This window comes from Mugil cephalus, chromosome 9, assembly GCF_022458985.1.
Source record: "Mugil cephalus isolate CIBA_MC_2020 chromosome 9, CIBA_Mcephalus_1.1, whole genome shotgun sequence".
In the NCBI taxonomy this organism is placed as follows: domain Eukaryota; kingdom Metazoa; phylum Chordata; class Actinopteri; order Mugiliformes; family Mugilidae; genus Mugil; species Mugil cephalus.
This window is the reverse complement of record NC_061778.1, coordinates 10,353,682-10,375,739: the sequence shown is the minus strand read 5'-3', so window position 1 is coordinate 10,375,739 and position 22,058 is coordinate 10,353,682. Positions and strand designations below refer to the sequence as shown.

The 22,058-nt window shown below is 41.3% G+C and overlaps 3 protein-coding genes and 1 pseudogene across 3 annotated transcripts; 2 read left to right on the top strand and 2 right to left on the bottom strand.

The window, feature by feature from the left end:
* Positions 1 to 375: 375 nt before the first annotated feature.
* LOC125013252 (extracellular calcium-sensing receptor-like) lies at positions 376 to 4,382 on the bottom strand. The gene is made up of 8 exons (XM_047593743.1): positions 4,180 to 4,382; positions 3,396 to 3,690; positions 3,027 to 3,316; positions 2,530 to 2,825; positions 2,126 to 2,331; positions 1,774 to 1,995; positions 1,552 to 1,675; positions 376 to 1,468 (listed from the first exon to the last, which is right to left on the bottom strand). Exons 1-8 carry the CDS (start codon positions 4,284 to 4,286, stop codon positions 570 to 572), a joined length of 2,439 nt encoding a protein of 812 aa, XP_047449699.1. The 5' UTR covers positions 4,287 to 4,382; the 3' UTR covers positions 376 to 569.
* Positions 4,383 to 6,079: 1,697 nt separating this feature from the next.
* LOC125014087 lies at positions 6,080 to 9,406 on the bottom strand (annotated as a pseudogene).
* Positions 9,407 to 11,350: 1,944 nt separating this feature from the next.
* Positions 11,351 to 15,523, top strand: LOC125014089 (extracellular calcium-sensing receptor-like). The gene is made up of 9 exons (XM_047595126.1): positions 11,351 to 11,480; positions 11,726 to 12,020; positions 12,160 to 12,246; positions 12,452 to 12,721; positions 12,911 to 13,114; positions 13,209 to 13,484; positions 13,966 to 14,190; positions 14,283 to 14,406; positions 14,601 to 15,523. The coding sequence occupies exons 2-9, from the start codon at positions 11,754 to 11,756 to the stop codon at positions 15,512 to 15,514; spliced, it is 2,367 nt and encodes a 788-aa protein (XP_047451082.1). The 5' UTR covers positions 11,351 to 11,480; positions 11,726 to 11,753; the 3' UTR covers positions 15,515 to 15,523.
* Positions 15,524 to 17,672: 2,149 nt separating this feature from the next.
* On the top strand, positions 17,673 to 21,827 carry LOC125014090 (extracellular calcium-sensing receptor-like). The gene is made up of 9 exons (XM_047595127.1): positions 17,673 to 17,779; positions 18,025 to 18,319; positions 18,458 to 18,544; positions 18,742 to 19,011; positions 19,199 to 19,402; positions 19,497 to 19,772; positions 20,255 to 20,479; positions 20,572 to 20,695; positions 20,884 to 21,827. Exons 2-9 carry the CDS (start codon positions 18,053 to 18,055, stop codon positions 21,795 to 21,797), a joined length of 2,367 nt encoding a protein of 788 aa, XP_047451083.1. The 5' UTR covers positions 17,673 to 17,779; positions 18,025 to 18,052; the 3' UTR covers positions 21,798 to 21,827.
* Positions 21,828 to 22,058: the final 231 nt, after the last annotated feature.

The following is a 22,058-nucleotide window of genomic DNA, read 5'->3' as shown; positions in this document are numbered from 1 at the left end:
TGTGCTGTATGTCTGAATCATTTTCCATGCATAACAACTTCAGACAATGTAATTCATCAGCAAAGTTGATATGCAGCCTCCTTCTTTCTGTTATTGTTCATCGTGTGTGTATTTCCACACACACACAATGAACCACGGCTAGTTTGCTGTAATGACCTACTTGGCTCCTCATCAGTGTTCTCTGAGACGTCTGTGTTGTTTTTGTCACGTGATATGCGATAGTCGACTTCTTGCTAAAAGTTTTAAATCAAAATTGTGTGTATGGCAGAGATCTCTCTCTCTGCAATACACATGCATTTACAGCTTTTGTTTATTTTATTATTAAGAATACATTCAAAATATAAATAATACTCAGAATTGTACATTATTTTATTTTTCAAATGTTTTTGACATGAAAATTGATATTAGTAAAATAGCAGATTAAAATGTTCACAAATAGACATGTGCATAAGGAAGCTGGTAATGTATGGATATGTATCTCAACTTAGAATTGTAGAAAAAAGAATTTACTTGTGTTACACTATGAAAATTTTCTATCTTGATTATTTCAAAGTTCTGTTGTACTAGTATTAATTTTTGTTCATTAAGTGTTTCTTAGTGTTCTTCTCCGGCTTAAACAATATGATAAAACACTTTGGAGCAAATATGCACAGTATTAGTCCAAAACTGGAGGCCAGTATTGCAAATATCTCAACAGCCACAGTAAATTTCCCAGGAGAGCTGACATATGCTGGGATAAAGGTGATCCATACTGCACAGAATATCAGCATGCTGAAGGTGATAAACTTGGCTTCGTTAAAATTATCAGGTAGTTTCCGAGCTAGGACAGCCAGTACAAAGCAAAAGACAGCCAACAGGCCGATGTACCCGAGCACAGCCCAGAACCCAATGACCGAGCCTAATGCACATTCCAGGATGATTTTCTCCTTGTACGTGGTTAGATTTTTTATTGGGAAGGGAGGACTAACTACCAACCAAATAGTACATATTAAAACTTGAATAAATGTGAAGGAAACTACAGTCATTCTTTGCTGTGGAGGACCAAACCATTTCATGACATTACTGCCTGGAAGTGTAGCTTTGAAAGCCATTAAAACCACGATAGTTTTCCCAAGTACACATGAGATACAGAGAACAAAGGTGATGCCAAACGCTGTGTGTCGCAGCATGCAGGACCAGTCAGAGGGTGCTCCAATGAAAGTTAATGAACATAAGAAACATAGAGTCAGGGAGAGGAGCAGCAGGAAACTCAGCTCAGAGTTGTTGGCCCTGACGATTGGAGACATCCTGTGATGGAAGAATACAACCGCAGTTATAATGGTCAGACAGGCACCACCAACTGAGAATGCAGCCAGAATGATTCCTAGCACATCCTCAAAAGAAAGGAACTCCACAGGCTTGGGGAAACAAGCGTCTCTCTCTGCATTAGGCCAGAATTCCTCTGGGCAAGGGAAACAAACAAGGGAATCTGAAAAAAAGAAGAATTTATTCAATTTTGCATGAATCCACAAGTAAACATTTAATACATTTGCATAATAAAACATTTCATACCTGTAGTATTGCTAATCTCTCCTTCAGGACATGGTATACAGTCATAGCAGCAGATGGGTTTTCCTTTCTGCAGCACTTTGCGAGTTCCTGGAGGACAACTGTTAGAGCACACTGACACTGGCACCTGTCACAGGGATACAGGCTAATTAATGGATGGACATTTGTTGCTACACAGACATGATGACTGAGTTCACCAAAGATTCATTTGTTGTTGCTCATTACTTGTGTGCCACCATCCACCCATGTTAGGTTCTTGTTGATGCGGAACTCCTGGCCCACTGGCAGTGATGCATCATAGTGTCCCACTGCTACCAACTCAATGATACCAGTCTCACTTTTCTGCCAGTTAATAAGCTCGTACACTGCCACAGGATCCCCGTTAGCATCAAATGACACGTCATAACCATTCTGGGAAAATCTTACTTTCCTCAACTCAGTTAAAACCTGCGAGGTTGAAAGGAGAATAAACAAAATGTATTCGCAATTCCATTCTAAGTTCCATTCTATTCTAAGTACATTATGACTAGACATTAGGATTCAGTTTTGAATTTTTGAGTTACGAACTTAAGCTGACCTGTTTAGCCTCTAACTTGGTGAGCTTATCACACTGAGTTGTGCCATTTATTTCCTTACACACTGCATTGTGAATGGCATGTGCTATTGCATAAACAGCCTTGTACACCATGTTAGTAATTCTGAGTTGAGAGGTGTCAGTGTATGCGCTCAGGAGCCTCTGCAAGTCTTCAGTTCCATCACACACACTCTCATCTGCAGTAGCACCTAAAAACGCGCGGGGGCACAGAGTTTTGTCTTTGAATGTTAATATCGGTTGTTCTGAATTCATATCCAGAGTGACGTACTGTAACTTATGCATGCTAACAAGTACCATTTTTAGACTTACTTTGTTGAATAGAAGACTACAGTGCTTATATTGTAATTGTTGCAGTAAATCTCACATGTGAAAATTAAAAATCTCACTTTTTCCCAGTCTGCAGTTAAACGCCTCCTCCCAGAATTGAGTTAGCAGTGGGGATGCAACCACTTCAGAGGGAGAGAGATCCAGGAGGAAGTCTCTCAGACCTGGAATGACAGATTTCTGAATGCCAAATCCAATGGCTCCGGCACAGAAGCTGAACCTCACCATGCCTCGATCGGTTATCCAAGCCTCACCGCCTATCCATTGCCGAGGTGGGGAAGCCTCCAGTGATAGCTCCTCCAGAAGCAACCTCATGTCCCCACGGGCTGCAACTGCCACAACAACCAAAGCTGTCGACCTGGAGAGAAGTTTGAGTACAGTAGGTTGTATTATAATAACACCCAAAATATTAAATGACATAGCTGATGGGTCAAGATTGTTAACACAAATTTATGTGAGAAATGATTTTAGTGTTTTGAATATATGCTACAGCTATGGTCCTACATGAAAGAAAAAACCTTTAGTGCTATAAATAAAGTTAAATCTGTCACGTAGAAACCTGCGGATAACTTCAGCCACTCTCTGGATCTTGCTCCGTGGGTTGGTCCGATAAAAAGATACAGAGTATTCCACACAGATCCCCTCTTTGTGAGCTGCCTCCAAAAAAGACGCCATGAAATTATTTCCGTAGTCCGAATCCGACCGGACAGCCCCTATCCAAGTCCAGCCAAAGTGTTTTACCAGCTTGGCGAGCGCGTCAGCTTGGAACTGGTCACTGGGGATAGTTCTGAAGAAACTCGGATACTGCTTCTTATCAGACAAACACGCGCAAGTGGCAAAGTGGCTCACCTAAAGAAAAACAAGACAGGATAACTCTTTAAGGGAAAAAAATGAGCGCATTCATATTTTTACCGGGATAAATACTTACTTGAGGAATATTAAATGACCCGATGACGCGGGACATGCTGATGGATGGCGTGGATCCAGACTCGCCAACAATAGCCATCACCTTACCAGACTGGGAGCAGTTGCCTCCGGTGTTAAACACGGGATCCAGGCCATTTGAAAGCTGAAACGCCGCGTGCATCGCCACCGGTACCGAGCCACACGAGTCGTGCATCTCATATCCGAGCCTGACGCGCGGCAGCAGCTCCGTGTTGTTGTTAATCTCCTCGATGGCAAAGATCATAGAGCGGGCGAAACGCAGTTCACGGGTGTCTACTCTGCACAAACACAAAAACAGGGAACATGCACGGTGTTTCGGAAAATATCTTTTGTTCATAGTTATGGAACATTAACAATTCACAATTCATTTGTCAGTCATATACAAACGGTTAAATTGGAGGATAGTATTAAATAGCTGCTCAAAATCCACAGGAATATTAACACAGAGATTAACAGTATTAAATTAAATCTGTAAAGGCTGATTATTTTTAAAATCATGTTTCATATTTACTAATCAGCTCACAAACATCACAGCCACTTATATTTCATACAGATATGCATTGCTGTTTGTTGTGAATTTACTTTATATAACCAAGCTCTGATTTGAAACTTAAATGCAATTCAGTTTTTAATGATTCGTTGTTTCTCTTGTTGAGTTTTCCACAATAATAATAAAAAAAAACTAATACAACAAGATATTACAGCACAGAATTCAAAACACTGTTATTCTATTGCTCCTTTATCCCCCATATCTCCCTCCTACTAACCTCCCTGTGCAAGTGAGTGGCTCAGGCATGGTGGTATAGTTAGACTTCATTGTGTCAATGTAGTTGTGTAGGGAGAAAACAGCCCCGATAACATAGTCACCATCCATTGAGAATGCAGGTAGACGAGAAGTACCCTGCAGCTTGCATTTCACGGATGACGTCTGAGTGCCGACACCACCCAAGACGTCTGCCGAGTTGAGCTCAAACCAACCCAGAGCCAACCTCAGGGCAATGAAGAGAACGGAGAAATCCATCCCTCAAGTATGTTGTCACGGGGTGGTTTTACTGGTTTATATAGCTCCTCACACAAAAGCACGTTTTGTATGTCAGCTTACATCAGAGATGTGATTGTGTGTTTTTGTTCTTGACCTGTTTGGAAAAGATCATTTCCACTGTCCACCATGTATTTTTTCTTCTCTTTGAAAACTGCCACTGTAAATAATAGAAAAAGCAAACTTAGTTTAGCTACGTTCTCACACCTTTTGTTTGGTTGATCTCATATTACGGAAAAGCCCCACAAATTTACCCGTAATTGATTATTTTTAAAATGAACAAATAACAGGATTCATCACTCCACTATATTAAACTATAACAAATCCTGCTAGCAAGTTTCTTTTTAGAGTTCAGCTCCTTAATGTGGATCAAACAGTGTAAACTTTGTGGATTTACACTTGTACCCTCAAATAATCTATGACCTTAAGGAACAGGCAAGCAATTCTGAAACTTTGCCTGATGTCCTGTATGTCAAAATACTGTAGTTATATTTAAACAACGATATAAATTCAAAGCAATTGAAGCGTTGGCGGTGGTAAACATATGGAGAAGTCCCCAAACTACCACAAAAAAGGTAGAAAAAAAAACATCTTTCCCATTCATGGAACCAAAGTGATTTTGAGTACTTTTCTAAGTATTTATTTCTTTGTCTGGCCATCTGTGGGAAGATTTTGTCTAGCCATGGCGTCACAACCACACAAGAGATCAAAACTGGTGTTGCTGGCTTGATCACACTTTTCAGTCCCAGTGGATGTTTGTCTCACGTTTGATTTCATTTAGATCCTTGCCTTTTTGCACTTGTTCACATAAATACGACAGACAGGCAAACATATTTCCAAACAGCCAGCCAAACACTTGTAAACAAACCAGCAAACACAGAAGATCTGCCGTGCACATACTCACAGCACCAGTGCATTTCTGTATCTGCTGGTGTGGTGAGCATGTGCTGTCAAACTGATAATGACGTTTCCTTCCTTTGCCTGTGTTTCATACATTTTCTTGCATGTTCTTTAGTTTTGGTGCATCGAGCTCTCTCAGCCACCATACTGTAAATGTAAATTTAATCACAGGCCATGCAAAATAACAGAGTTTAGCCAGTGTACCAATGCCAGGCCTAATAATTCAGTATTTGTACAACGTTTTACGGACTAATTGTCTGCAATGTAAAATTCCATTTCATCTCTTATTGTTATGTAGACTATACAAATGAAAAGCAGTTGGAATGTAGCTTGATACTGCACTTGCCAGGATTCTAGTCTTTGTGAACTAGCGCTGCCCCTCTCTGTGCAAGAGACTCTCTCTACCTGTAAGTTGGTACAACACGGTATCAGGGGTGTAGGCCAGAGCATGCACAGCTTTGTTCACATTCTATTCAGGGTTCAGGGATCAGCTCAACCATTACATTCTTTAGACCTTTAAAAGATTACTTGTGCTTTTTGATGTCTAAATTCCAATAAAGACTTCTTATTACTTGTTAAAATTAGATAATATAAATTATTATGTCCATAAATGTGTGTGTGGGAGATCTCCCATGTTCTGCAACAAGCACTTTTTATTTTTAATATTATTCAAGTTGCAAAATGGTTTGAAATATTGAATAAATACTCAGAATCGTAAATTATTTTTCAAATTTATTTTACAAGAAAGCTCATATAAGTACAGTGTCACAATAGCAGATTAAAACTGTATTCGCAGACATGTGCATTAGAACACAGCTTATTTATTAGATTAATATTTACCTCAACTAAGAGTTTCTTGTATTGCACTAAATGTGAACAAGTTAAAAGTATTTTTGGTTTGTGTTAATTATTTTCAAATTTCTGTTGTTTTAGTATTAATTTTTGTTCATTAAGTGTTTCTTAGTGTTCTTCTCTGGCTTAAACAATATGATAAAACACTTGGGAGCAAATATGCAAAGTATTAGTCCAAAACTGGAGGCCAGTATCGCAAATATCTCAACAGCCACAGTAAATTTCCCAGGAGAGCTGACATATGCTGGGATAAAGGTGATCCATACTGCACAGAATATCAGCATGCTGAAGGTGATAAACTTGGCTTCGTTAAAATTATCAGGTAGTTTCCGAGCTAGGACAGCCAGTACAAAGCAAAAGACAGCCAACAGGCCGATGTACCCGAGCACAGCCCAGAACCCAATGGCAGAGCCTAATGCACATTCCAGGATGATTTTCTCCTTGTATGTGGACAGATTATTTATTGGGAAAGGAGGACTAACTACCAACCAAATAGTACATATTAAAACTTGAATAAATGTGAAGGAAACTACAGTCATTCTTTGCTGTGGAGGACCAAACCATTTCATGACATTACTGCCTGGAAGTGTAGCTTTGAAAGCCATTAAAACCACGATAGTTTTCCCAAGTACACATGAGATACAGAGAACAAAGGTGATGCCAAATGCTGTGTGTCGCAGCATGCAGGACCAGTCAGAGGGTGCTCCAATGAAAGTTAATGAACACAAGAAACACAGAGTCAGGGAGAGGAGCAGCAGGAAACTCAGCTCAGAGTTGTTGGCCCTGACAATTGGAGACGTCCTGTGACGGAAGAATACAACCGCTGTTATAATGGTCAGACAGGCACCACCAACTGAGAATGCAGCCAGAATGATTCCTAGCACATCCTCAAAGGAAAGAAACTCCACAGGCTTGGGGAAACAAGTATCTCTCTCTGCATTAGGCCAGAATTCTTCTGGGCAAGGGAAACAGTCAAGGGAATCTGAAAAAAAGAAGAAGAATATAACTCAGCTTTGCACACATCGACAAGTAAACATTTATTACATTTGCATAATAATGTCTTATTACCTGTAGCATTGCTAATCTCTCCTTCAGGACATGGTATACAGTCATAGCAGCAGATGGGTTTTCCTTTCTGCAGCACTTTGCGAGTTCCTGGAGGACAACTGTTAGAGCACACTGACGCTGGCACCTGTCACAGGGATACAGGCTAATTAATGGATGGACATTTGTTGCTACACAGACATGATTGCTGAGTTCACCAAAGATTCATTTGCTGTTGCTCATGTTGCTCATTACTTGTGTACCACCATCCACCCATGTTAGGTTCTTGTTGATGCGGAACTCCTGGCCCACTGGCAGTGATGCATCATAGTGTCCCACTGTTACCAACTCAATGACACCAGTCTCACTTTTCTGCCAGTTAACAAGCTCGTACACTGCCACAGGATCCCCGTTAGCATCAAATGACACGTCATAACCATTCTGGGAAAATCTTACTTTCTTCAACTCAGTAAAAACCTGCAAGGATGTAGTTAATATAACACAGAAGAGGAAAAGAAAAAGGAGAGAAAGAAATGTTCAACTCAATTAAAAGTATATTTTTTAGGTTAAGAAATGCAGCTTCAGTTATGAATTTCAGCTGACCTGTTTAGACTCTAAATTGGTGAGCTTATCACACTGACTTGTGCCATTTATTTCCTTACACACTGCATTGTGAATGCCGTGTGCTATTGCATAAACAGCCTTGTACACCATGTTAGTAACTCTGAGTTGAGAGGTGTCAGTGTACGGGCTCTGAAGCTTCTGCAAGTCTTCAGTTCCATCACACACACTCTCACCTGCAGCAGCATCTAAAAACACACAGGGACACAAAGTACAACAACAACTCCAGATTACACAGATGACATTAAACAGCCATTATCTGTTGGTCTGCACGAGTGATGTACTGCAATTTAAACATGCTAAAAAGTACCATTTTAAACTTTTATTTATTTCATGGAAGACTACAGTGCTGATACTGTTAAATCACTGCAGTAAAGCTCACAGCTGATAATTAAAAATCAAAAACTTTCTCACTTTTTCCCAGTCTGCAGTTAAATGCCTCCTCCCAGAATTCAGTTAGCAGTGGGGATGCAACCACTTCAGAGGGAGAGAGATCCAGGAGGAAGTCTCTCAGACCTGGAATGACAGATTTCTGAATGCCAAATCCAATGGCTCCGGCACAGAAGCTGAACCTCAGCATCTCTTGATCTGTTACCCAGGCCTCACTGCCTATCCACTGGCGTGGTGGTGAAGGCTCACGAGATAGCTCCTCCAGCAGCATCTTCATGTCTCCAGGGGCTGCAAATGCCACAACAACCAAAGCTGTTGACCTGGAGAGAAATTTAAGTACAAGAGAAATTGGATCAAGATTGTGAAAGTGATTTCAGTGTTCTGTGTAAATGCTGCAGCATTGACCTCATATGACAGAGGAGGACAAAAAAATAAAAAATAAAAAAATTCTATAATTAATCTGCACAAATCTGCCACGTAGAAACCTGCGGATAACTTCAGCCACTCTCTGGATCTTGCTCCGTGGGTGGGTCCGATAGAAAGATACAGAATATTCCACACAGATCCCCTCTTTGTGAGCTGCCTCCAAAAAAGACGCCATGCCGTTATTTCCATAGTCCGAATCCGACCGGACAGCCCCTATCCAAGTCCAGCCAAAGTGTTTTACCAGCTTGGCGAGCGCGTCAGCTTGGAACTGGTCACTGGGGATAGTTCTGAAGAAACTCGGATACTGTTTCTTATCAGACAAACACGCACAAGTGGCAAAGTGGCTCACCTAAAGAAAAACAAGACAGGATAACTCTTTAAGGGAAAAAAATAAGCGCATTCATATTTTTACCGGGATAAATACTTACTTGAGGAATATTAAATGACCCGATGACGCGGGACATGCTGATGGATGGCGTGGATCCAGACTCGCCAACAATAGCCATCACCTTACCAGACTGGGAGCAGTTGCCTCCGTTGTCAAATACGGGGTCCGGACCATTTAAAAGCTGAAACGCCGCGTGCACCGCCACCGGTACCGAGCCACACGAGTCGTGGATCTCATATCCGAGCCTGATGTCCGGGAGCAGCTCCGTGTTGCTGTTAATCTCCTCGATGGCAAAGATCATAGAGTGGGCGAAGCGCAGTTCACGGGTGTCCATGCTGCACAAAGACACTCAGTTAATAAGGGCAATTCACATTGTCACAGAAAAGGAGATATTCATAAATATGGAAAACTAATCACAATGAATCTGTCAGTCATATAGAAAGTGGTAAATTAGAGGATAAGATTAGATATCAGATATTAATGCACAGAATAACAGTGGTAAATTAAATCATTAAAGGCTGATTATGTTCGTATAACATTTACTACTCAGCTGATGACAATCACTTGTTTTTCATGCATCTGTACATTTCAATTTCTGTAAATTTACTGTAACCAAACCCTTCTTAAAAATACTGTGCAACAACATATCACAGAACACAAAGGAAAACATTTCAGTTTATACTCTTGAGCAGTCTAACATCATTTCATCCCCAACTTCTCCCATTTACTAACCTCCCTGTACACCTGAGTGGCTCAGGCATGGTAGTATAGTTAGGCTTGACTGTGTTAATGTAGTAGTGTATGGAGAAAACACCTCCGATAATGTAGTCACCATCCTTTGAGAATGCAGGTAGACGAGAAGTACCCTGCAGCTTGCATGAAGTCTGAGTACTGACCCCACCCAAGACATCAGCCGAGTTGAGCTTGAACCAACCCAGAGCCAATCTCAGTCCAATGAAGAGAATGGAGATATCCATCCCTCTAGGGTTTGATTGTCAGCGTAGGAGTGCTTTGACTGGTTTATATAGCCCCTAACACAGAAGCATCGTTTGTGCGTCAGCTTAAAATACATCAGAGATGACCATACCCACTGGTCTCATTTTATTCAAAAAAGAAAGAAATCCTGTTTGTACATTATTCTTTCTACTGACTGTGGCTGTTTTTGTCTCTTTGAAAGTTACCACTGTAAACAACAGAGAAAAATATTTTATTTTTGTCACATCCTCAAACCGTCTCGTCTTACATTAAAGTCTTACAAATGTGCTGGTTATTTGTAAGATTAATAAATTAATTAATAAGATTTATTCTTCCACAATAATATATATTTTTCTAATAATATAAGTAAGTATTAAGTAAGTAGTAGTATACGTAATATCTGTAGTAAAACGTATAATAACACTTATAATAATAATAATCTGAGTCAAATATCATAAACATTGTGGGTTCATAGTTGAATTTTCAAGTAAATCATGACCTTACAAATTACATTTATTAGTCTGAACAAATGGCGAGGCCTAAAAGTAAACGACCAGTTCTAAAACTAAAAAAAAAGAAAAAAAGATAAAGCATCTTTTCCCCTTTGTGCTATGAATGTGGTTTTGTAAGTATTTATTTGTTGGTTTGTCTGTCTGCCTATCTCTGGACAGATTTCATCAAGGCATGAAATCAAAACCATGTGAAGATGTGTGTGGGCCTTGCACATGTTGGTATTGCTGGCCCAGTTTGTTATCCCAATGCTTGTTTATCTCATGTTTTATTTAATTTAGATCACAGGTAGACATTTGTGCTGAGACGCCTCTTCTACGTTTTCAGTCAGGTAGCAAACAACCCAGAATGGAGGTCCATACAGCTAGCACTATAACCGCCTTGTGTTTGGGTCGACCGGATGCAAGCTCAGTGAGTTCACTGCCCGCATTTTGATATAAAATATATCTGTACCGTTTCTATGACTCACATTTACTGCATTTTTCGTAAAAGACTGTGCATTGACTGTACATTATGTAATCCTAATGAAGTCTGTTTAATTCGTCCTGACTACTGGCCATGCCCCAATTGGTGGTGTGAATCACTGACGAAAAGAACACAAAGGGGATGACCTAACCATGCATATAAAAATTAAGTTTCCCCACATCGAGAAGGAGCGACCAGAGGAGGGCAGTAATGGGGGCATTGCTTGACATATACCTCATCTTTCCGTTCCACCTGTTCTTGCTTATATACTCTTCTTCTTTTTTCTCCTCTGTTTGTTCGTCTGCTTCCCCATCTTGTAAACTGCGGCGACAGTTTCACCTCAGCGGGTTGCACAAACCTGGGGATGTGACTCTGGGTGGGCTGTTCGAGGTCCACTACACCTCAGTCTTCCCTGAGTGGACGTTCACTTTGGAGCCAGCTCAACCCACCTGCACAGGGTAAGCCGAACACACAGCAGAGATCTTTCCAGATTGTCCTTGTCTGTACAGTGTGTTTAAGATACTAAAAATAATGTGAAACCTTTATATTATAGGTTTTGACCATTACTGAAAGAGACATACAAGTCTAAAATGTGGACGTATGACTTTTAGCCGCAAGATTTGTTGACAATGTGCATGTGTGGTTTTATGTTTGGGTTCAAACTGGTCATTTAATGCTTAATGGAAGCTATTTGTTGTTTTAGCTTTGACACTCAAGGCTTCAGACAAGCCATGACGATGGTTTTTGCTATCAACGAGATCAACAAGAACTCTCATCTGCTGCCGAACGTGACCTTAGGATACAGTCTTTACGATAACTGTGGTGCACTTGTTATTGGATTTCGTGCCGCTTTGGTGCTGGCCAGTGGTCAAGAGGAGCAGTTTATACTTCAGGAGAACTGTAGTGGGACCCCTCCAGCCATGGGGATTGTGGGTGATTCCTACTCAACTTTTTCTATCGCCACCTCCAATGTTCTCGGTTTATTCAGGTTGCCCATGGTGAGCTTCATTTTTATTTATGCTTTTTTTTCGGGGCTCCTGTTGTTGAGCTTTTAAATTGCACAAGTGGCACAAGAATCGTGGAGTAAGCATGAGGTACTGTGCAAAGATTGTGTATGTACCGTGTGTCTCTTTTCAGGTAAGCCATTTTGCCACATGTTCCTGTCTGAGCGATCGGAAACGGTTTCCGTCTTTCTTTAGGACGATTCCAAGTGATGCTTTCCAGGTGACCGTCCCTATTTAAATAATAACTTTCAACAATGTTCAACAGGAGACAGCAAAGTTGCAAATAAGTTAGTTCCCTGTGAAATAAACGTGAGCTTTGTTCGACAACGGTATCAAATGAAAATCAAATAAATATAGACTATAGACTGGATGTGACATTGCTGAAATCTCTGAAGCATTTATCCCTAAACTCTGTGTTCACTTAGGTGCGTGCTATGATTCAGATTCTTAAACGCTTCGGGTGGAGCTGGGTAGGCCTTCTGGTCAGTGATGACGACTACGGAGTCCATGTTGCCCGATCTTTTCAGTCCGACCTGACTAAAACCGGTGGAGGTTGTCTGGCCTATTCCGAGGTGTTGCCTTGGGGCAACGATCCAGATGAACTCAGGAGGATTGTGAATGTGATGAAGACATCAACAGCTCGTGTGGTCATGGTGTTTGCACCTGAAATCCACATTTATCGGCTAATGAAAGAGGTTGTGTTGAAACCAGAGTGATGTTTTTTTAAATGTTAAATGAGATGTATATCATTTATATCTTCACTTTACGGTTTATAGAAGGACATTAGAAACATTATCAGTAAATCTAAGGACAAAGTGTGGAACTGAGTGTAAATTGTATCACAGAGTCTGAAAAAAATCTTTGTTTTACAATATTATGCCCAGGTGGTGAGGCAGAATGTGACAGGCCTGCAGTGGATGGCCAGTGAAGCCTGGACATCAGTGGATGTTCTCCAGACGCCCGAATTCATGCCGTACCTGGGCGGCACACTGGGCATTGCCATCCGTCATGGAGAAATTGCAGGGTTCAAAGACTTCCTCTTAAGCATACACCCAGACAAATACCACAGCAACTACGGAAATAGTATAGTGAGACCTTCATCTTACAACATAGCCTCATTTGCAGTAACAGTATGATGTATGTTTCTACTTCTGTTAACTCAGAACTATTGTCATTTCACAGGTCAATCAGTTCTGGGAAGATATATTTCAGTGTAGATTTGCCCCCCCTCCATCAGGATGGGTGGAAGCCGGTGGAGCACTGTGCACTGGACAGGAAGATCTACATGGTGTGGAGAGTGAGGTGTTTGATGTTACACACCTCAGGCCTGAATACAATATTTACAAAGCTGTGTACGCTCTGGCCTACGCCCTCGATGACATGCTGCGCTGTGTGCCAGGGAGAGGGCCTTTCAGCGGGCACAGCTGTGCTACTTTACAAACACTGGAGCCGTGGCAGGTGTGATATCAGTTTCAGCTTTCTCTGATTCAAAATACTGCTGCTGCTTCACTCTGATGTACCCACTAGATCTGTGTTTTGCATAGTGGTGTAATTTATCTAAAAGAAAAATAATATGATACAAAATGGCATTTGTGCTTAAGATTTAAATATGTTATACAGGCAATATTTTTGTACTCTTTAGCAGTTACCTATCAAATATTGTCTTTACTGACCTTCTGTGGTTTAAATGTCTCCTTGGCAAGAGGTTTAATGGGTCTGGTTACAAGCCAAGTCAGCCAAACTGGTAATAGATTTTGGATTAGGGAAGCAGGGCAGCAACAATACTGCCTTATAACACGGTGTTGTTACACTTTAAACAGAATAATTCCATCAGAAACAGACTGAATATTCTTCCTTGTGTTGTTCGTATTTGGATGGAGCCTGTCACACTCTGTATGCGTTATTCTGCTATTTAATTTCTCTCTCCCCCCATTTGAAGATGATATATTATCTGGACAGAGTAAACTTCACCACACCAGTTGGTGACCAAGTGTCATTCGATGTGAATGGTGATGCCTTGCCAATATACGATGTCATGAACTGGCTGTGGCACCCTGACGGAACCGCAATGATTCAACATATTGGTGAGGTTAAAGAGTCGGTCAAAGGCAACGAACTCACACTGAATGAAGAGAAGATTTTCTGGAACTTTGAACCCAGACAGGTTATTGCTCCTTGGTTAATTGACTGAAAATCAAACAACAGCATCAAATTGTGGTGAACTGTGATAACTGTTTTCTTAACAATCTGCTATAGCCACCCCGGTCAATTTGCAGTGAGAGCTGTCCTCCAGGTACTCGCATGGCCACAAAGACGGGGCAACCTGTGTGCTGTTTTGACTGTATCCCTTGCTCTGAGGGAATGATCAGCAATAACACAGGTTGGTATTAAATATGAAATTATGTAATTTATGATGTTTCTTGGCGGGGTGAGGGGGGACATGCCGCTGATACCTGAAATACGTTATATTTGGAACCAAAGCAAGCTAAACCAAGCAGTGAGAATGGTTTCCACTCATTGAAATGGTATCTGTATCCTTGTGGACTTTTGTCTTAACTTTTCCTCTTTTGTCAGACTCTATGGAGTGCATCAGTTGTCCAGATGACTTCTGGTCGAACCCCAACCGAGACCACTGTGTTCCTAAGAAGACAGAGTTCCTCTCCTACGAAGAACCTCTGGGTATCTGCTTGACAGCCGCCTCATTACTGGGCACATTCATCTGTGCTATTGTTCTAGGGATATTTATCTACCATCGCAGCACACCCATGGTACGCGCCAACAATTCTGAGCTGAGCTTCCTGCTCTTGGTGTCCCTGAAGTTGTGTTTTCTCTGCTCACTGCTGTTCATTGGACGTCCCAGAGTGTGGACATGCCAACTGAGACATGCAGCATTTGGGATCAGCTTTGTTCTTTGTGTCTCATGCATCCTGGTCAAAACTATGGTGGTACTGGCTGTGTTCAAGGCCTCTAAACCAGGAGGTGGAGCTAGTCTTAAGTGGTTTGGTGCTGTGCAGCAGAGAGGAATAGTTATGGTTCTTACTTCTATTCAAGCAGCAATCTGTACCACCTGGCTTGTATCTTCCTCGCCAATGCCTCATAAAAACACCCAGTACTACAAAGATAAGATAGTTTATGAGTGTGTAGTGGGGTCCACGATAGGCTTTGCAGTTTTACTGGGCTACATTGGCTTACTGGCCACCCTCAGCTTCCTATTAGCATTTCTAGCAAGGAATCTTCCAGACAACTTCAATGAGGCCAAACTCATCACATTCAGCATGTTAATCTTCTGTGCTGTGTGGGTGGCCTTTGTCCCACCTTATGTCAGCTCACCAGGCAAATATGCAGACACAGTGGAGGTATTTGCCATCCTGGCCTCCAGTTTTGGTCTCTTGGTGGCACTGTTTGGGCCCAAATGTTACATAATCCTGCTGAGACCAGAGAGGAACACGAAGAAAGCTGTCATGAGCCGAGGAGCCACCAACACATAAAACAGCACATACTGTCATATTTTACATTAATTCAAGAATAATACTCACAATAATTTATCATATGATTAACATTTACATTTCATTGTCTTTCAATGGTGAATGAATGAATAAAGTCGAATTTACCCAACCTGCCCTTTGCCTGATCATTTACTCTTTTTCTGAACTTTAACCATCTCCACACCTTTTAAGCAAAAGCACTATAATGACACTATAAAAACACTATAATGCATATATTACTTATATTTTAAAATGTGCTGTGATAATATACTATTAAACAGATCTAGCCACATATTTTCAGGATTCGGTTTAACAAGTTGCCTAAGGCAGGATCACCATGTCACTAGTGATTTGGCAATGTGCTTAAACTTGTCACATGCTTTGATAATCTGTACATGACTGCTCACTGTTGTCCCTCAGAGCCTCTAAGTTATAAATCCATAGGTTATTTCATCTAGCTAGTACAATGTTCTTCTGTAAAAATGTTTGATTGCCATAATGATTTGATTGTTTGAGATGTGGGTGACGTTTTAGCAGGCCCACACACAGCATTTCTCAAGCCTCGTTCTCCCATGTGCCATGCATGTCATGTGCATGGACAGTAGTATTATGAGATAGTGTCTCTCTCTTCAGAGACTCAACGTTAAGCAACCAGATGTACCTTTTGTCCCTCAGTGGGAGAATTTACTCGGTCTTTAACAGATTCTTTGAAACCTGCCAAAGGACCAACCTGCATCCTTCCTTCATAGAGGGTGCAGGTTGGCCCTGCACTAGTAAAGGCCACTAATGTGAAGGAACTGCCATGAGGTAAAATGGAATAATGATGGTGGGATACCCATAGAATTCACACAAATGCCTTTGAAAAAGGCACACAATGGGTGGACAGTACATTCATTTGTGTGAAGAGGTGGGGATGTCTAGCTTAGTCTCAGGCTGCTTCCACATCAGATCAAGGATGAGTTTCAAGAAACAAAAACATCCTTCTGTTAGTTGGAGTCCATAAAGTCACACTGTAGATGTTTTGGAGACTGCTGTAGCACATGTAAAATACATCAGAGATGACCATACCCACTGGTCTCATTTTATTCAAAAAAGAAAGAAATCCTGTTTGTACATTATTCTTTCTACTGACTGTGGCTGTTTTTGTCTCTTTGTAAACAACAGAAAAAAATCTTTTAATTTTGTCACATCCTCAAACCGTCTAATCCTACATTACAGCCTCACAAATGTGCTGGTTATTTGTAAGATTAATAAATTAATTAATAAGATTTATTCTTCCACAATAATATATATATTTTCTAATAATATAAGTAAATCTGTAGTAACACTTATAATAATAATAATCTGAGTCAAATATCATAAACATTGTGGGTTTATAGTTGAATTTTTAAGTAAATCATGACCTTACAAATTACATTTATTAGTCTGAACAAATGGCGAGGCCTAAAACTAAATGCCCAGTCCTAAACCTTAAAAAAATATTCTATCTGCCTATCTCTGGACAGACTGATTTCATCAAGGTATGAAATCAAAACCGTGTGAAGATGTGTGTGGGCCTTGCACATGTTGGTATTGCTGGCCCAGTTTGTTATCCCAATGCTTGTTTGTCACATGTTTTATTTAATTTAGATCCTTGTCTTTCATTTGTGCTGAGACGCCTCTTCTACGTTTCCAGTCAGGTAGCAAACATCCCAGAATGGAGGTCCATACAGCTAGCACTATAAGCGCCTTGTGTTTGGGTCGACCGGATGCCAGCTCAGTGAGTTCACTGCCCGCATTTTGATATAAAATATATCTGTACCGTTTCTATGACTCACATTTACTGCATTTTTCGTAAAAGACTGTGCATTGACTGTACATTATGTAATCCTAATGAAGTCTGTTTAATTCGTCCTGACTACTGGCCATGCCCCAATTGGTGGTGTGAATCACTGACGAAAAGAACACAAAGGGGATGACCTAACCATGCATATAAAAATTAAGTTTCCCCACATCGAGAAGGAGCGACCAGAGGAGGGCAGTAATGGGGGCATTGCTTGACATATATCTCATCTTTCGCTTCCACCTGTTGTTGCTTATGTACTCTTCTTTTTTCTCCTCTGTTTGTTCGTCTGCTTCCCCATCTTGTAAACTGCGGCGACAGTTTCACCTCAACGGGTTGCACAAGCCTGGGGATGTGACTCTGGGTGGGCTGTTCGAGGTCCACTACACCTCAGTTTTCCCTGAGTGGACGTTCACTTTGGAGCCAGCTCAACCCACCTGCACAGGGTAAGCCTAACACACAGCAGAGATCTTTCCAGATTGTCCTTGTCTGTACAGTGTGTTTAAGATACTAAAAATAATGTGAAACCTTTATATTATAGGTTTTGATCAATACTGAAACAGACATACAAGTCTAAAATGTGGACGTATGACTTATTACTGCAAGATTTGTTGACAATGTGCATGTGTGGTTTTATATTTGGGTTCAAACTGGTCATTTAATGCTTAATGGAAGCTATTTGTTGTTTTAGCTTTGACAGTCAAGGCTTCAGACAAGCCATGACGATGGTCTTTGCTGTCAACGAAATCAACAAGAACTCTGATCTGCTGCCGAACGTGACCTTAGGATACAGTCTTTACGATAACTGTGGTGCACTTGTTATTGGATTTCGTGCCGCTTTGGTGCTGGCCAGTGGTCAAGAGGAGCAGTTTATACTTCAGGAGAACTGTAGTGGGACCCCTCCAGCCATGGGGATTGTGGGTGATTCCTACTCAACTTTTTCTATCGCCACCTCCAATGTCCTTGGTTTATTCAGATTGCCTATGGTGAGCTTCATTTTTATTTATGCTTTTTTCTGGGCTCCTATTGTTGAGCTTTTTGAATTGCACAAGTGGCACAAGAATCGTAGAGTAAGCATGAGGTACTGTGCAAAGATTGTGTATGTACCGTGTGTCTCTTTTCAGGTGAGCCATTTTGCCACATGTTCCTGTCTGAGCAATCGGAAACGGTTTCCGTCTTTCTTTAGGACGATTCCAAGTGATGCTTTCCAGGTGACCGTCCCTAGTTAAGTAATAACTTACAACAATGTTCAACAGGAGACAGCAAAGTTGCAAATAAGTTAGTTCCCTGTGAAATAAAAGTGAGCTTTGTTCGACAACGGTATCAAATGAAAATGATAGACTATAGACTGGATGTGACATTGCTGAAATCTCTGAAGCATTTATCCCTAAACTCTGTGTTAACTTAGGTGCGTGCTATGATTCAGATTCTTAAACGCTTCGGGTGGAGCTGGGTAGGCCTTCTGGTCAGTGATGACGACTACGGAGTCCATGTTGCCCGATCTTTCCAGTCCGACCTGACTAAAACCGGTGGAGGTTGTCTGGCCTATTCCGAGGTGTTGCCTTGGGGCAACGATCCAGATGAACTCAGGAGGATTGTGAATGTGATGAAGACATCAACAGCTCGTGTGGTCATGGTGTTTGCACATGAAATCCACATTTATCAGCTAATGAAGGAGGTTGTGTTGAAACCAGAGTGATGTTTTTTTAAATGTTAAATGAGATGTATGTCATTTACTTCTTCACTTTACGGTTTATAGAAGGACATTAGAAACATTATCAGTAAATCTAAGGACAAAATGTGGAACTGAGTGTAAATTGTACCAGAGTCTGAAAAAAATCTTTGTTTTATAATATTATGCCCAGGTGGTGAGGCAGAATGTGACCGGCCTGCAGTGGATGGCCAGTGAAGCCTGGACATCAGTGGATGTTCTCCAGACGCCCGAATTCATGCCGTACCTGGGCGGCACACTGGGCATTGCCATCCGTCATGGAGAAATTGCAGGGTTCAAAGACTTCCTCTTAAGCATACACCCAGACAAATACCACAACAACTACGGAAATAGTATAGTGAGACCTTCATCTTACAATATAGCCTCATTTGCAGTAACAGTATGATGTATGTTTCTACTTCTGTTAACTCAGAACTATTGTCATTTCACAGGTCAATCAGTTCTGGGAAGATATATTTCAGTGTAGATTTGCCCCCCCTCCATCAGGATGGGTGAAAGCCGGTGGAGCACTGTGCACTGGACAGGAAGATCTACATGGTGTGGAGAGTGAGGTGTTTGATGTTTCAAACCTCAGGCCTGAATATAATATTTACAAAGCTGTGTACGCTCTGGCCTACGCCCTCGATGACATGCTGCGTTGTGTGCCAGGGAGAGGGCCTTTCAGCGGGCACAGCTGTGCTACTTTACAAACACTGGAGCCGTGGCAGGTGTGATATCAGTTTCAGCTTTCTCTGATTTAAAATACTGCTGCTGCTACACTCTGATGTACCCACTAGATCTGTGTTTTGCATAGTGGTGTAATTTATCTAAAAGAAAAATAATATCATGATACAAAATGGCATTTGTGCTTATGATTTAAATATGTTATACAGGCAATATTTTCGTACTCTTTAGCAGTTACCTATCAAATATTGTCTTTACTGACCTTCTGTGGTTTAAATGTCTCCTTGGCAAGAGGTTTAATGGGTCTGGTTACAAGCCAAGTCAGCCAAACTGGTAATAGATTTTGGATTAGGGAAGCAGGGCAGCAACAATACTGCCTTATAACACGGTGTTGTTACACTTTAAACAGAATAATTCCATCAGAAACAGACTGAATACTCTTCCTGGTGTTGTTCGTATTTGGATGGAGCCTGTCACACTCTGTATGCGTTATTCTGATATTTAATTTATCTCTCCCCATTTGAAGATGATATATTATCTGGACAGAGTAAACTTCACCACACCATTTGGTGACCAAGTGTTATTCGATGGGAACGGTGATGCCTTGCCAATATACGATGTCATGAACTGGCTGTGGCACCCTGACGGAACCGCAATGATTCAACATATTGGTGAGGTTAAAGAGTCGGTCAAAGGCAACGAACTCACACTGAATGAAGAGAAAATTTTCTGGAACTTTGAACCCAGACAGGTTATTGCTCCTTAGTTACTTGACTGAAAATCAAACAACAGTATCAAATTGTGGTGAACTGTGATAACTGTTTTCTTAACAATCTGCTATAGCCACCCCGGTCAATTTGCAGTGAGAGCTGTCCTCCAGGTACTCGCATGGCCACAAAGAAGGGGCAACCTGTGTGCTGTTTTGACTGTATCCCTTGCTCTGAGGGAATGATCAGCAATAACACAGGTTGGTATTAAATATGAATTTATGATGTTTCTTGGCTGTGTGAGGGGGGACATGCCGCTGATACCTGAAATACGTTATATTTGGAACCAAAGCAAGCTAAACCAAGCAGTGAGAATGGTTTCTTCCACTCATTGAAATGGTATATTTATCCTAGTGGACTTTTGTCTTAACTTTTCCTCTTTTGTCAGACTCTATGGAGTGCATCAGTTGTCCAGATGACTTCTGGTCGAACCCCGACCGAGACTACTGTGTTCCTAAGAAGACAGAGTTCCTCTCTTACGAAGAACCTCTGGGTATCTGCTTGACAGTCGCCTCATTACTGGGCACATTCATCTGTGCTATTGTTCTAGGGATATTTATCTACCATCGCAGCACACCCATGGTACGCGCCAACAATTCTGAGCTGAGCTTCCTGCTCTTGGTGTCCCTGAAGTTGTGTTTTCTCTGCTCACTGCTGTTCATTGGACGTCCCAGAGTGTGGACATGCCAACTGAGACATGCAGCATTTGGGATCAGCTTTGTTCTTTGTGTCTCATGCATCCTGGTCAAAACTATGGTGGTACTGGCTGTGTTCAAGGCCTCTAAACCAGGAGGTGGAGCTAGTCTTAAGTGGTTTGGTGCTGTGCAGCAGAGAGGAACAGTTATGGTTCTCACTTCTATTCAAGCAGCAATCTGCATCACCTGGCTTGTATCTTCCTCGCCAATGCCAAATAAAAACACCCAGTACTACAAAGATAAGATAGTTTATGAGTGTGTAGTGGGGTCCACGATAGGCTTTGCAGTTTTACTGGGCTACATTGGCTTACTGGCCACCCTCAGCTTCCTATTAGCATTTCTAGCAAGGAATCTTCCAGACAACTTCAATGAGGCCAAACTCATCACATTCAGCATGTTAATCTTCTGTGCTGTGTGGGTGGCCTTTGTCCCAGCTTATGTCAACTCACCAGGCAAATATGCAGATGCTGTTGAGGTATTCGCCATCCTGGCCTCCAGTTTTGGTCTCTTGGTTGCGCTGTTTGGGCCCAAATGTTACATAATCCTGCTGAGACCAGAGAGGAACACGAAGAAAGCAATCATGGGCCGAGGAGCCACCAACACATAAAACAGCGCATATTGTCATATTTTACATTTATTCAAGAATAATACTCACAATTAATATATCATATGATTAACTGTCATTTACAATTCATTGTCTTTCAATGGTGAATGTTTGAATAAAGTCGAATTTACCCAACCTGCCCTTTGTTTGATCATTCACTCTTTTTCTGAACTTCAACCATGTCCACACCTTTTAAGCAATAGCAGGGCAGATCTGTTGCAGCAGATCTCATTTATTACTTACATTTTAAAATGTGCTGTGATA

Coding starts and splice junctions, on each gene's coding strand:
- LOC125013252 (XM_047593743.1), bottom strand. CDS start 4,286: ATGGATGGTGACTATGTTATCGGGGCTGTTTTCTCCCTACACAACTAC. Junction 3,691..4,179: donor CCACTCACTTGCACAGGGAG/GTTAGTAGGAGG, acceptor GTGTTTGTGCAG/AGTAGACACCCGTGAACTGC. Junction 2,826..3,026: donor GTGGCTGAAGTTATCCGCAG/GTTTCTACGTGA, acceptor ACTTCTCTCCAG/GTCGACAGCTTTGGTTGTTG.
- LOC125014089 (XM_047595126.1), top strand. CDS start 11,754: ATGACGATGGTTTTTGCTATCAACGAGATCAACAAGAACTCTCATCTG. Junction 12,021..12,159: donor GTTTATTCAGGTTGCCCATG/GTGAGCTTCATT, acceptor GTCTCTTTTCAG/GTAAGCCATTTTGCCACATG. Junction 14,191..14,282: donor GGAACTTTGAACCCAGACAG/GTTATTGCTCCT, acceptor AATCTGCTATAG/CCACCCCGGTCAATTTGCAG.
- LOC125014090 (XM_047595127.1), top strand. CDS start 18,053: ATGACGATGGTCTTTGCTGTCAACGAAATCAACAAGAACTCTGATCTG. Junction 19,012..19,198: donor TTTATCAGCTAATGAAGGAG/GTTGTGTTGAAA, acceptor TATTATGCCCAG/GTGGTGAGGCAGAATGTGAC. Junction 19,773..20,254: donor AAACACTGGAGCCGTGGCAG/GTGTGATATCAG, acceptor CCCCATTTGAAG/ATGATATATTATCTGGACAG.